Source organism: Gopherus flavomarginatus, chromosome 1 (assembly GCF_025201925.1).
Source record: "Gopherus flavomarginatus isolate rGopFla2 chromosome 1, rGopFla2.mat.asm, whole genome shotgun sequence".
Taxonomy (NCBI): domain Eukaryota; kingdom Metazoa; phylum Chordata; order Testudines; family Testudinidae; genus Gopherus; species Gopherus flavomarginatus.
The window spans coordinates 93541950-93557756 of NC_066617.1; the positions used below are offsets into that span (position 1 = coordinate 93541950).

Genomic DNA, 15807 nt, shown 5'->3' on the forward strand with positions numbered 1-15807 from the left:
TGAGCTCCATACATGTCTCCTCCATAACCACTCCTCCCATCCTCTTCCCCTAGATCAGGGGTCAGCAACCTTTCAGAAGTGGTGTGCCGAGTCTTCATTTATTCACTCTAATTTAAGGTTTTGCATGCCAGTCATATATTTTAACGTTTTTAGAAGGTCTCTCTCTCTAAGTCTATAATATATAACTAAACTATTGTTGTATGTAAAGCAAATACATTTTTAAAAATGTTTAAGAAGCATCATTTAAAATTAAATTAAAATGCAGAGCCCCCCAGACCCGTGGCCAGGACCCAGTCAGTGTGAGTGCCACTGAAAATCAGCTCATGTGCCGCCTTCGGCACCTGTGCCATAGGTTGCCTATCCTTGCCCTAGATAAAACTGCATGACACTGATTCACCTCAGGGACAGCTCCAGGCCCCAGCACGCCAAGCGCGTGCTTGGGGTGCCAAGCCATGGGGGGCGGTCTGCCGGCGCTGCAAGGGCAGCAGGCAGGCTGCCTTCAGCAGCTTGCCTGCGGAGGGTCCGCTGGTCCCGCAGCTTTGGCGGACCTCCCGCAGGCATGCCTGAGGGAGGTCCGCCAAAGCCGCGGGACCAGCAGACCCTCCACAGGCAAGCCACCAAAGGCAGCCTGCCTGCCGTTCTTGGGGCAGCAAAATGCCTAGAGTCGCCCCTGATTCACCTCTCATGTACTCAGGAGCAAAGTTGACTCTTGATGTCAAAGGGCTCAATTCCCTGTTGCCCTGTACCTTGTGTAGTAATTCACCCCAGTTTAAAGTGGGCGTCAAATATTACCATTCCAGAATGACAGCATTTTATGTGCATGTAGCACTCACCTTATACTGGAATAAACAACTATACATGAGGAAGGGCAACAGTGAACTGACCCCACGGGGTTATAGTGGTGTACAGTTGGGTATGGGAGAGGAGAATAAGGCCATATATACCTACTTGGAAACTGTGAATCATAACCACTAACTATGGGCTGAAGGCATGACCTTGCCCTACCGTCATGGTATGGGTCAGAGAATACAAACTTCTCACTAGAGCTACTAAAAGAAAAAAAAAAGGACACTTTTTTTATGTGTTATACTTAGAAAATGAAAACCAGCAGGATTTTATTCAGGGGATAAGGCAATATGCCGCATTTATCATGAATACAGAAAGAATCAGAGTAAGCAATCAGTTATATTTATAACATTCCATTCACTCCCACATTCATTCACACACACAAGTTTTGCAAGGTTGTTATTATAATTACCAGCCAAGGGGTTGCTCATGCCAAGTCATTGGCCAAGTGGCCTAGACACGAGGAGGGAGCCGGGCCCTGTCAGATGCGCATCCGATGCTCCTGGAAGTTAGCTGCAGAACTAGACCCAAAGTCCTCAGTCTTTAGGGTCTGTCTTTATAGGGATCCATCCTCATACAAGTCTATGGGGTTTGCCTCGTCATGCTGTTCTCATGTTTGAAGTGATACTCAATCACGCAGATGGCACAGCAATGATGATTTGTTGTTATTTTGTTCTTCAGTTCTTTGGTCCCCCGGTCCTTAGGAGGGTTAGGGGTGGATTTCGGTGTGCCCTCAGGGTTATCGGGTTATCTCACCCAGTGCATTCTTTGGCCAAACGGTTCTGGGTAGTTGTTTTTCTTCCTTAAGATGTGGTGTCATTTATTATGATTCTAAGCCTGGCACCTCAACCTTTTATTACCCATCCAAACATACAACCGCAATCACACTATTTCACTTAACATCTTTTCTATCACATCTACATTTTATTACCTATTCATTCTTTACCATGACCATTCTAAAATCATTGCGGCATGACAGGCTTCAATAGACCTAGTCGTACCACTTGTTACATATGCAAAGGAAACAAGCCAGATAAGAATACAAGAGTGAGGGTTAACAGATCTTATTCCTGAGTTCAGGAAAACAGCTGTAACAACAGCTGTCCTTAATGGTAATCTTACTACTTTAGAACAGACTTTTTGTCTTGGGATGTGCTTCTCCAATTAACACAGACCTTGTAAATGATAGGCGTATTTCAATTAGCAGATACTCAGCAGGCTGAGAAGCATATTTCTTTCTAATGGTCAGACAAATCCACGGTCCATTCTGGGTCACTCTTTCTCATACTTTCCTATAACATAAATGTATTAATTATTACTTTTATTCAACAAACGGAAAATGCCTTTTTGACCAAAATAAAAAATTAATTACAAAAATTTTGATTGATTTTTTTTTCATTTTTCAATGAAAATATTTTGAATGAAAAATTCCACCCACTGTCCCCCTACTCCCATCCCCGTCCAAAAATTGTGTTTTGTTTCTGGAGTGAAATAAATACTTTCTCACATTTTCACTTCCTCCTCCCCCTTTTTCCAAGGGGAAGTAAAAAAATGTGTGAGAAAATGGTTTATTATGCACTGAAACAAAACACACTTTTTTTTGGGGGGGGGGTTGAATGGAATTTTTAATTTTAATTTTTTTATTGAAAAATATTTTTGTGACCAACTGAATTTTTTGAATGAAGTGAAACATTTTCATGTTTCAATTTTTTCATGAAATATGCTAACTTTGTTTTGACTAGCTCAGCTTCTCCTACATAACACTTCACATCTGGTACAGAGCTTATTCATCATTCTGTTGTAGGGAGAAAACCTCACTCAACCCTAGTTACCTTCCCAGTATTGTCTAGGGACTTCAAACTTTAGCTACAGGCCAGAGATCAACCTTTTGGTCCTGATCCTGAACATATGGGTGTCAGACCGTCTGTTATGAAAGAGATATGTAATATAGCTCACTTGTTATGGGTTGTTGAAGTAGTCCTCCAAGGAGAAACCATAGGCAGTATGGATTCAATTCAGGTGACTACCCCATGAGTTCTCAGCAGGGACACATGGGAGGGACATATGGGTTAATGACCCATTCTTATCTCTGGAGGCTGGCCCCAGAGGAAGGAGTGTGGAGCTAGCTGGATTTTCCAGGTTCCAAACACAGGGGAAATGGGCTGCAACAAGGCTGTGGGTTAAACAGTTGAAGTGAGCAAGCAGGCGTCTCTGTGTCCCTGGAGAGAAACAAAAATAAATATGGCAGCTCCTTGTTGGGAGTTGGTTTCGAGTGATTTCAAAGGGCATAGAATCTGTCGCCCAAAACCAAACTCAGTTGTCAGGACAAACTCAATTTCTTTCATGTGCAGTAAATAGGGTCTTCCCTCTGGGCAAAAGAGAATAATAGAGGGTAAGGCTGCAGAGTGAGCATTGGTGATGGAATCTGAGCAAATATTCTCAGACTTTCTGGCACTTTAGTTTTATGAATTGCCTTCTAAACTCCTGACATTGAAACTTTCAACTCTGCAAGCTTAACTGCACATTTCTTGACTTTCAAACTTTTTTTTGAATGACATTTTAATATCATTGTAAATTAATGGTATGTTTGCAACCTTAGTGTTATTTTATCAAAGCTTGTTGCTTGGGCTTAGTAAATTAGATGTGTTCAATTTATATGTAAATCAGTGCATATCACTAGCTCACATTCACAGTGTAAAGTAGGTAAATTTCATTTTTCATGCTTGGTACATTACTAAAATCCCAAACACTATGCTCTGCCATCCATGCATCAAATTGCATGAATTTGCAGCACAAACTATTTGCTCTTGCTGGAATTTGACCCCACATAGCACCCCTGCCTAACTGAAGTTGGAGAAAGAGACTTTTTTGCATTTATTTAAGCTTTGGGACTCTGCCCTTCAAATTGACAAGTATTGTAAACCAGGGATTGCTGAGGGTATGGGAGCCAGATGTCCAGAACACAGAAATGAAGAGTCTAGATTCTCCGACTCCTCCATCTGCCTGCCTTCTGCTGCACTCTTGCTTTCAGCTCTAATCTGTTCCAGAAGCTGGTTCTTAAAAAGTACTTCTCTGCAGGACAGCTTTTAACCTCCTATATCACAAGTTTCCTTAACAGGTATGAGACTGATGCTGTTGGATTCTCTTCAGCAAAACCCTACATTTCTATGGTTCTATGGTTCTAAATGGCTTCTGTCACTGTCCTTAAATCAAGAGGGCAATGGGGGAGGAACATGGGGACTGTGAAACTTCATGTGAAACTTTCAGAGTGGGGCATAAGCTTTGCCCAAATAAATTTGTTAGTTTCTAAGGTGTCACAAGGATGCCTTGTTCTTTTTTCATGTGTTCAGGATCCCTCTTATCCAGAGAGAACTGAAAAGGAGAAGGAAAATAACTACTTTTGGTACAGAGGTCTTTGCCTCTGTAGTTTCTGCTGTCTGGAACAGCCTCACTGTGTGCCTCCACCTCATGAAGGTCCTGATCCTAAATCCACTAACATCACTGAAAAGTGCCTTAATGACATCGAAATCAATAGGCTTTGGATCAACCCCTAACTCTCCATCTCTTTCCAAAATGTATCTGAAAACATCTCTTCTTCATTGCATAGACAGCTTGGCTTCTCTCTCCCTCTGCTGTTCTTTTATTATTATTACTCATAGCATTTCAGGATACAGTTTGAATGAAAGGTGCTAAATAATATTTTTTTTGTTGGGGCAGAGCTTGAAGTGGAGGAAAGCAGAGTCTGATGCTAAGTGGCGGAGTCTGATACATGCTTCTGCAGCTCTGACTGCTACTCTTTTATTTGCTGTAAAACTGGCCTTTTCTTTAGTAAACAAAAACAACTTGACAGCTACCAAGCTGGTCACATTTGCAAGAAATGATGTTGTCTAGTGGATTCAGTCCAGGCTTGGGAATTAGGAACACTGACTCCTATGACTTTGGGCAAGCCATATATTCTTTCTGCCTTGATCTCCCCACTGTGAAGCAAGGACAGTGAAAGTGGCTTGCATACTTCACAAGGCTGTTGTGAAGATTACTTATATAATGTTTGTAAAACATACCATGAAAGCACTCTAGTGTTATATATTATTATGAAGAAAAGAAAAATGCTCTAAAATAAAACAAAATAGAGAAATAAGATTCCTTTCAACCATTAACTTCCCAAGCTCAGGACTAAGACATATATATTACACAAGCAGAATAATGTATGGGCCTCTGACTGTAAACCTTTATGGGCAAGGATTGTCTTCCTGTTTGTGTGTGTGGACATTGTCTAGCACATTATGAGTGCTGCTGGAATGCAAATGATAAAAAATAAATCAAGGATGGTTGATTTGAATTAAGTTGCAGGGTCAATGGGGAACTCTGCAGGTTAGGGAATTTCAATAGCCAGTTAATGTCTGTTGGGCTCTGCACAGGCAGAGGTTCATCAATGTGTAACAAGTTGCAAGATTCAGGCCTTAAGCCCAAATCCTGCTAACACTTACACATGTTTTTAACATTATCTACATGAGTCCTCCTGATTTCAACACTACTCCTGTGCTGGGACTAAGTTAAATATATGTGTAAATGTTTACAAGATTGGGCCTTACAGACTCAGTAGCATCTCCAGCCCCACAAAAAACTCATCTGCAGCAGTAAAATGCTGCCACCACTCAACAACATTACCAAGTCTTGTACCATGTAGTCATTATTTAAAGATCTAGCTGCCGGAATAATTTGATTATGTGAAAGCAGCAAAGAGTCCTGTGGCACCTTATAGACTAACAGATGTTTTGGACCATGAGCTTTCGTGGGTGAATACCCACTTCGTCAGATGCATCTGAGGAAGTGGGTATTCACCCACGAAAGCTCATGCTCCAAAACGTCCGTTAGTCTATAAGGTGCCACAGGACTCTTTGCTGCTTTTACAGATCCAGACTAACACGGCTACCCCTCTGATACTTGATTATGTGAGAATCTCAGGTTTTGGGTTTTTTTTTTAAAGTAAATTTCTAGCCTCATGGTTGTGAAAAAACCTGGAAAATGTGAACCATAAGGCTCAAAAACCAGAAGGCAAATACAAAGAACCCCACATTTCCCATTATTTAAAGCACAGTCTCGTGATTTGTTAACACTTGGGTCTGGCGCTGCTGACTGGTGGAAAAAAAATGCTGCTGTCAGTTAGCATGATCCTGGTTGTGTCTCAGTGTGCCTGACATTTGATCCTTGTCTCTCTGTATAGGGCAGAGATCAGCAGTTCTGTCTTTGCACCTTGTACAGTGACGAGCCTGATCTCGCACAGAGAGGCCCAGGGGAGTCCCACGTTAAATGTAACTGGTGGTTCTCCCCCCCCCGCCCCCTCACTCGTTTTATCTTAAAATAGAGCTTCAATTTTAAAATAACAATGAAAAAGAACTATAACAATAGCAACTACCAGGAGCAATGGGAACATGATCCAAGCGCTCCGTGTGCCTGGCAGGGGTCTCTGCCCTGCCCTGCCCCGCCCCGCTCCGCCTAGTCCCACGCCTCCCGTGTGCAGCGTGAGCCTGTGTGACCACCCTACTAGAGAACTACACTTCCCAGCAAGCCGCGGGCTGCCGCGCATGCGCACCGCCCGCTTTCAGCATGGCCACGGTGCTGTCCCGGGCGCTCAAGCTGCCAGGTAGGGAGCCCGCTCCGCAGGGACAGGTCTGGGAGGGGAGGGCGGCGCAGGAACAATGTGGCGGGACCCTGCGCGCAGGGGGGCCGGGACTGGGACCGACCCGCGCCTCCCTCGGGGGCCAAAAACATCCGGGTCTTTTTGCGGGGAGAGAGAGAGAGACCCCCTCAGGGACATCCGGGCGGCTTGGGGGGTGTCAGTGCCCCTGGGGGGGGGTCACTGCACCTGAGGGGGGGAAGGAGAGGAGAGGATCACTGCACCTGAGGTGGGGGTCACTGCTCCTGAGGTGGGGGGAAGGAGAGGAGGGTGTCACTGCACCTGAGGTGGGGGTCACTGCTCCTGAGGTGGGGGGAAGGAGAGGAGGGGGTCACTGCACCTGAGGTGGGGGTCACTGCTCCTGAGGTGGGGGGAAGGAGAGGAGGGGGTCGCTGCACCTGAGGGTGGGAGAAAGAGGGGATCACTGATCATAAGGGGGGGAGCTGAGTTGGAAGCCGATGGCTGGGGTGGTCCATTTGCTCATCAATGCCCCTGGCACTGCTTCTGTTGAATATCTTGGTCTCTCTGCACTCTGTCATGTACTGTTGTAGCGCTATATCCTGCGATTAAGTAACAAGACATTTTTGCATACTCTTTGCAATACAGCTCATATTATTGTGGAACATATTTGATTTTGAACAGATTTAGAACAATGTTTAAATTGCTGCCTTTTAAATACCTTTTGCGGTAAACTGATGCAGTGTGTAAAAAATAAATGATGGAGAATGAATACCTAAAAAAGATAAATAAATGTTTGTCTTATCCACTAGTATGTATCATTCCTATAAATAACCTACTCTTGGAAATCAGGCTCCAAATTCAAGTTCTGTCTCTACATTTATCTGGGTAAATATGAAAACCCTGCCAAATTTGTCTGTATAATTTCCAGTAATCTCTATTTTATCATTTGTATTAAAAATCGGAGAGAAGAAATGTATCTACACCCTGGTAGTAGGATATTCAGGAAAAGAGACTATTAGTTAAGAGAAGCACATATTTTCGGATGCATAGATACAGCCAACTATACATTTCTGTAAGGACATTAAAAGGGAACTATACTGAAAACACATCTTGAGTGTCTGTATTTTACTGTGGAACAGGCTGCTAAGGTTTTGTTAGAAAACGGTTGGAGCCAATACAGGTGGCAATATTAAACCAATGGGAAAGTGCCCCATCAACTTTCATGTCTATTGCTTGCACTCAGGAAAACTGGAACAGAACTAGTACACCTGCTGCTGGGGCTCCTCCTTCCTGCTGGGTCTCACCAGCTTCTTAGTGCTCCCATGGCTTTGAGGTGGAACCCAGTAGGCAGTTGACATGGCCTTCCTCCACTGGCCCATGAGGACCAACCGTGATGGCACCTGTAAGGCCCCAGCTTAAACATTAATCAATCCAGAGCAAGGTCTTCTACCAAACTGAAGCTCTGCCCTAGTGCTTTTTTTCGTTTACAGAACAATTTATTTGTTTGATTAAATAGGACGGAACAGTTGTTCAAAGCTGTTTACTTGGGAAAAATAAAAGTACAAAATGGGAGAGTTATAAATATATGACCAAAGGGGCATTTTGCAACTGCAAAGACAAACTTCTCCCTAAATTTCTTGACATAACTAATAGTGTGTATCCAACTGCAACTGGAAGACATTAATTTGGTTACACAAAGTAAGCTATTTTTAGTTGAACCAAGGCCTGTCAAGTGGATTTACAAAAAATAATCCTTATATCTGTGCTCAAATTAATGTGTACACTTAAGACCCTACTTGTGTGACTAACACATAGTCAGAATGTAGCTTTCAACAGCCATAAAAAGTCTGAACTGTTTTTCCTATAGCTGCTTTTTCTTTCACTTTTCATTAATTTTGCAAATATGTGCTATCTTATCTCCCTAAGGGTTTAGATATGTATATGTGGCATCAGCTGGCTCTTAAGAGCAAAAAATAGAAAACGAAGTATGACACCAAAGAGGGTTCAAAGAATATTGGAAGCAGATTCCTGTTTTTTAATCATCAAGAAAATCAAGCACTGAAAATTACACTGGTGTAAAGTTCAGGGTTTGCTCTCTTCACTCTAAAACCAGTGCTGAAAAAAACACTGCTTTTGGCCAAGAGATCAGGGATAGCTTGATATCTCTCAAACGCCAAACCTTTAAACTTTGCATAATGTTGATGTAGTTTTAATACAGTCCTTAATGGATGCCTCACCTCCAGTTTATAATTGCATGAATGGAGCACCTTTTCTCCCATGTGAGATCTCACAATACCCCTATGACAACCACAGCAGTAGCTTCCATAGAAAAGTAATATTAGGAAAATAAGAGATTTTTAAAGGCAGGGCTGTTAGGTGCCCAGCTCCCATTGAAAGTCAGCAGGAGTTGAGCTCCTAACTCCACCTTCTGCCTTTGAAAATCTCCCCCTTAGTATTTCATATTTTTAATGTCTGGAAACAAAAAGCCCAGTAGCATGTGATCAGTAGCTTGGCCACAGACTACCTGCAATTGGTCTATGGACTATAGTTTGGGAACCTCTTTTATATCATGGGAAAGCTGAAAACCTTTTTTATATCTGATATTGCACAAGGTATCATATTTTCTGATCACTGATAAATCAGAACCAGGCAGTGCTATTTATTCTTTGGAAGATCAGTCAACTTCTCCAAGCGCAGGTCCAGGACCAGTGATCAGAAAACAAATGGTTTTGATCTGTGGAGAGCTTCTCAATAAATCATAATTCCTTAAATGGGTGGATGCTTTGACTTATACAGATCTTAGTGCTATTTATGTCTCTCTGCTTAAAGTTCAATTGGGTGCTTAAATAGATGGCCTGAAAGCATAGCTCACCCACTTATTTTCATGCTTGTTTGGTCATCTAGTGGGCTTTGCATCTTTAAGTATGGTGAGTTGAAAATGTAGCTGCACAAATGATCTTGCCTGAATGTAAAACTCAGGCACATCTCTATGAAAATTTGGTCCAGCCCTTGGAGTGGCACTGACATGTCTGCTGCAAGAAGTACAAAACACTGACAGATTGTAACAATAAAATTAGAATTAGTGCTTTGACTTTGTTGAGAATCACATTCCATTTTCCATTACTGATGAAGCCTTTCACCTTTAGGTTGTCAGTTTCAGACTGGACCCTATTCAGGGGAGATAGTAGATGGCTCAAAGGATTAAGAATATAATATGGAACTTCTAACGTATAGGTCACTGGTTCATTTTTACCTAGGTCATTAAGAGCTAAAATCCATTACTGCATCTATTAGCCTGTGTCAAATGTGTTGGGGACGTCAGACCAGTTCTTAGCAGGAAAGGTGTCCTTGTCACAGAACCTGTACCACAGGTGGGATCTCTGTGGGTGCTCCCAAAAGGGAGCTCATAGACTGATTTAGTTTTGGAGTCTGAGCTCTTCTCTCATCCCTGGAGGTGACCCTTCCAGGACAGGGGTGATTGAATGGAGGAAGCTTATACTGCCAATGTTGTGACTGCTCGATAGACTTCAATCTCCAGAGTGGACGACATGAAATCTTTTATCAGCCCTGAATTCTCTTTAAATTAAAGTGCCACTGGGTGAAGCATGGCGTGAGGCACAACAGGAGAGAGATATTTATATATGTGGAAATATATGTTCCTATTCTGCATTGTGGTCTCTCTGGGCAGACGGCTTTCCATGCACCGAGCTCCATGGCAGTCAGTGAAGCTCCATGCTGATGCCAATGCAGAACTGGGAAGTAAGAGGTAGTCTGTACACAGGCTTGCACCCAAATGTCCACAGGTGTGAATGAAAACTGATTTAGTTTGGTGCAAGTCTGTGTGTGGACAGGCATAGATCACAATAGAAGTGGCTTTAGAAGTGAGTTTAGATAACTGACCTTAGCTAAATATGACACGTATCTCCTTTGATAAGGATACGTCACCTAATGCAATGGCAAAAAACTAAGGCAAAGGCTGTGTTGCTTGGTGGCATGTTGTCCTCTTGCAGAACACTGAGTTGAGCAAAACTCAAAACATCTTAAAATCAGGAAATGCACTGTTAAGGTTGCCCATGCAACCTTAACTCAGCCCTCTTTCAGCAATGCCCCACTGTGCCCCATTAATATACATACCTTTACTCTGCCAACCCCACAGTTGCTGAAATATAAAAGTAGGTGAAAAGCTTGTACAACCCATTCACCCTCACCCACAGGATTCCAGCTAACACTTGCTGGAAGTGGGAGAGGGTTATCCATGCCACCTTTTCTCTTTCAGCAACATCTAAATATGCACATACTCACTCTGACCCTGGGCATTATAAGATTCAGGAGGTTGCAGATCCTGACACACTTAGCTAACTTCACAAAAAGAGTACTGCATGTGTGCACTGTAAGAACCGTGTCACAGCCTTGTACAATTCCACTTACTCACAGGATACTGTCTCAACCTACACTTTCATTTAACCATCATTAAAGTATTAGAATCCCCTCATATTCCATTTCACTGCTGATATCCTTTGTAATAAAAGCTCTGTGCCCTGCTAGTGGCAAAACCTACACAGTTCTGCATAGAAATGGTGCATACTTCATCCTAAAGGTACACATGCCCTTCTTCCCTTTCCTCACACACAGGAGAGGGTGCAAAACATGGAACTTCTCATGTCACAGTCACTGCTGTGTCACACACCTCAAAGTAATCCACAGATCTCACAAACACACCTTTACTAAGCAGAGCTAACTACTCCCTCCACCATTCAGTACAGCTACACCTGACACACTGTCATAGTATCTTTCCCCAATCTGAACCTTAGAGTCCAAAAGTTGGGGTACCAGCATGAATTCCTCTAAGCTTAATTACCTGCTTAGAACTGATAAGCTGCCACCAATCAGGAATTCCAGTGCCTGATGCACTCTGGTCCCCCCAGAACCTTCCCTGGGGACCCCCAAGACCCAGACCCCCTGGATCTTAACACAAGGAAAGTAAACTTTCCCTCACCCATGCCTCTCCTAAGATTTCCCTCCCTGGGTTACCCTGGAAGATTACCGTGATTCAAACTCCTTGAATCTTAAAACAGGGAGGAATGTCCCTTCCCCCCCATCCCCTTTCTCCCTCACCCAGAGGCAATACAGATTCAAGCTCCGTGAATCTAAAACAAAGGGATTCCACCCTTCTCCCCTCCCTTCCCTGTTAAGTACAGACTCAATTCCCTGGAGCCTCAACAAGGGGAAAAAAATCAGGCAGGTCTTAAAAGCAAAACTTTTATTAAAAAAAAAAAGAAAAAGGTAAAAGTTATCTCTGCAATTTAGATGGTAAAAGTTACAGGGTCTGTCAGCTTATAGAAACTGGAGAAAAAACCTCCTCCAGCAGAAATACAATTTAAAATACTTCCAGCCAAATACACATTTGCAAATACAGAAAAACAATCAAAAGACTATAACTGCCTTTCTTACTAAAATACTCACTATTCTGAATGTATAAGAGACTGTAGCAGGGAGACTGGCAAGAAACCTGGTTGCACGTCTAGTCCCTTCCAGGACCCAGAGAGAACAAAGCCAAAGCCAAACCCAGAAAACACAAACAAAGGCTTCCCTCCACCAAGATTTGAAAGTATCTTGTTTCCTGATTGGTCCTCTGGTCAGGTGTTTGGTTTCCTGTTTGTTAACCCTTTACAGGTAAAAGAGACATTAACCCTTAACTATCTGTTTATGACACACACACGTTACCTGGAATGCATGCAGATAATAAATGCTTGGATTGCTGTCATATCCCAGCTTGCTATGGACAATACCCTTTGTAATGAGAGCCCTGTGCCCTGCTGCTGATAGAATGTACACAATTCTGCATTGAAGTGGTGCATACTGGATCCTGAAGTTACACATGTAGCTCTTCCCTTTGCTCTCACGCACATTGGAAGATGCAAAACATAGATTTTGTCATATTATGACTACAGGTCTGCCACATACCTCAAAGTAATCCACGCCCTCCTATCACAAATGCACTTTTACCAAGCAACCCCAACTGCTGCCTCCACCATTTAGGGTAGGCACATGTAACACACTGACTGCACTTTGAGTGTGTACAAATAATTCCAATTGGCTATTGTCAGCTCCTAGGGAACAGAGGGAATATTACATGGGCAACCTTTTTTGTCCTTTAATAGTGTAAGATGGAATCATGTGGGTGAACATGAATGGGTTGTCAAAGGAGTTGAAGAGCTTGTACATTTCAGCAACTGTGGGGGTTGGCAGAATAAAGGTATGTGTGTTAACAGCATATTGCGACATTGTTGAGAGAGGGCATTTCCTGGGTTTCAGAAGTTTTGAGTTTTGCTCAACTCACCATTCTGCAAGGGGACAACATCCTACCAAGCAAGCTTAACTCTCCCTTAAGATACATTTTTGCCTTTGAATTTTCTAGTTTTTTTGAACAGGAAAAGATATGCTGGTGATAGGAATTAATAGTCATTTAGGCAGTTGTACATATCATGTCCTGCAATTTGCATACTGAGTCAGCTTGCCTCCACATGCACATGCGTTGGACCCCTCCAATCCAGATCTCGCCAACCATGCCCCTGACCTGTTCACTGCATTCCCCTTTCCAGCCTGGCTCTCAATCCACTACTGTACCCAGCACCCTCCACCACAAGCAAGGAACACAGCTCCCTGAATTCTTCACTCCGTGGTATAGGAACACTTCTGTTGCTTTTCTTCCTCCCATCCTATAACTCAACTCGCCTGCAGTGCCTGGAGTGAAGGACAACTATGTTAGGCTGTGTCTACACTACAGGATAATTTCAAATTAACATAAACCGGTTTTATAAAACAGATATTATAAAATCGATTGCATGTGGCCACACTAGGCATATTAATTCGGCGGTGTGCGTCCATGGTCCGAGGCTAGCATCAATTTCCGGAGCGTTGCACTGTGGGTAGCTATTCTGTAGTTATCCCATAGTTCCCGCAGTCTCCTCTGCCCCTTGGAATTCTGGGTTGAGATCCCAGTGCCTGATGGGGCAAAAATCATTGTCGCAGGTGGTTCTGGGTATAGTCTCACCCCTCCCTTCCTGAAAGCAGCAGACAACCATTTCGCGCCTTTTTTCCTGGGTGAACTGAGCAAACGCCATAGCACAGCAAGCATGGACCCTACTCAGATCAATAGCGCAATCGTGGACATTGTAAACACCTCGCGCGTTCTCGTGCTGTCTATGGTGAACTATGAACTGCAAAGGCAGGCGAGGAGGAGGCAGCTATGGCAGCGCGGCGACGAGAGCGATGAGGACATGAACACTGAATTCTCCCTAACCGCGGGCCCCTGCGCTTTGGAGTTCCTGCTGGTAATGGGGGAGGTTCTACCCATTGAACGCCGATTTTGGGCCTGGGAAACAAGCACAGACTGGTGGGACCACATAGTTTTGCAGGTGTGGGACGATTCGCAGTGGCTGCGAAACTTTTGCATGCGTAAGAGCACTTTCTTTGAACTTTGTGACTTGCTTTCCCCTGCCCTGAAACACCATAATACCAGGATGAGAGCAGCCCTCACAGTTGAGAAGCGAGTGGCAATAGCCCTCTGGAAGCTTGCAACGCCAGACAGCTACCGGTCAGTCGGGAATCAATTTGGAGTGGCAAAATCTACTGTGGGGGCTGCTGTGTTGCAAGTAGCCAAAGCAATCATTAAGCTGCTGCTACAAAAGGTTGTAACTCTGGGAAACGTGCAGGTCATAGTGGATGGCTTTGCTGCAATGGGATTCCCTAACTGTGGGGGAGCCATAGATGGAACCCATATCCCCATCTTGGCACCAGAGCACCAGGGCACCCAGTACTAAACTGCAAGGGGTACTTTTCAATGGTGCTGCAAGCACTGGTGGATCACAAGGGACATTTCACCAACATCCACGTGGGATGGCCAGGAAGGGCTCATGACGCTCGTGTCTTCAGAAGCACTGCTCTGTTTAAACGGCTGCAACAAGGGACTTACTTTCCGGACCAGAAAATAACAGTTGGGGATGTTGAAATGCCTGTCGTTACCCTGGGTGACCCAGCCTACCCCTTGATGCCATGGCTCATGAAGCCATACACAGGCAGCCTGGACAGTGGTCAGGAGCTGTTCAGCTACAGGCTGAGCAAGTGCAGGATGGTGATAGAAAGTGCATTTGGCCGTTTAAAGGCTCGCTGGCGCACATTACTCACTCTCTCAGACCTCAGCAAAACCAGTGTCCCCTTTGTTATTGCTGCTTGCTGTGTGCTCCACAATCTCTGTGAGAGTAAGGGGGACACCTTTATGGCGGGGTGGGAGGCTGAGGCAAATCACCTGGCCGCTGATTACGCGCAGCCAGACACCAGGGCGATTAGAAGAGCACACCAGGAAGCGGTGCACATCAGAGAAGCCTTGAAAACGAGTTTCATCATCGGCCAGGGTACGGTGTGACTGCTGTGTTTGTTTCCCCTTCATGAACCTCCCCCCCTTTATTGACTCCTTCCCTGTAAGCAACCCACCCTCCCCCTTCGATTACAGCTTGCTTAAGGAAATAAAGTCACTATCGTTTAAAAAGCATGTAATTATAAAAAGAGGAAGAGAATTAACAAGGTATCCCAGGTGTGGTTTGGGAGGAGGATAGGAGGGAAGGAAAAGGCCATTAAGCACATTTCAATGTAATGACAGCCTTTTGCTTGGACTGTCCACGGGGGTGGAGTGGGCGGGTGCACAAAACCTTCCCTCACGCGTTCTTACACGTCTGGGTGAGGAAGATATGGAACGTGGTGAGTACTGAGGGTGGTTAAACATGGGCTGCAGCGGCACTCTGTGACCCCGCTGCTCTTCCTGAAGATCCACCAGACGTCAGAGGATATCAGTTTGATCACGCAGCAGCTCCAGCGTTGCATCCCGCCACCGCTGATCTTCCTGCCTACACCTCTGATCTTCCTGCCGCCACCTCTCATCTCGAGCGTCTCTCCTATCCTCACGTTGGTCCCTCCTATCCTCACGTTCACTGGCTTCTTTCCTGTACTTTGCTACCACGTCCTTCCACTCCTTCAGATGAGCTCTTTCATTGCGGGTTACTTCCATGATTTCAGAGAACATTTCATCTCGCATCCTCTTCTTCCTCCGCCTTATCTGAGCTAGCCTTCGGGATGGAGTAGGGAGGCTTGAAAAATGTGCAGCTGCATGAGGGAGGGAAAGTAGGGAGAGAAGGATTTAAAAAGATACATTTTACAGAACAATGGTTATACTCTTTCACAGTGAACAACACTATTCACCTTACAAAGCACATGTCCGGACCATACACAGCTATGCTTTGTCATGCAGTGATACCCTATTACTTGCT

At 44.2% G+C, this 15807-nt stretch overlaps 1 protein-coding gene across 1 annotated transcript in view; it reads left to right on the top strand.

The window, feature by feature from the left end:
* Positions 1-6424: 6424 nt before the first annotated feature.
* The window catches only part of FAM234B (family with sequence similarity 234 member B), a 32337-nt gene continuing 22954 nt past the window's right edge, over positions 6425-15807 (top strand). Inside the window, exon 1 of the mRNA XM_050953973.1 lies at positions 6425-6490. Coding sequence (XP_050809930.1) covers positions 6454-6490 — 37 coding nt within the window. The 5' untranslated portion in view covers positions 6425-6453. The remainder of the gene's footprint in view (positions 6491-15807) is intronic.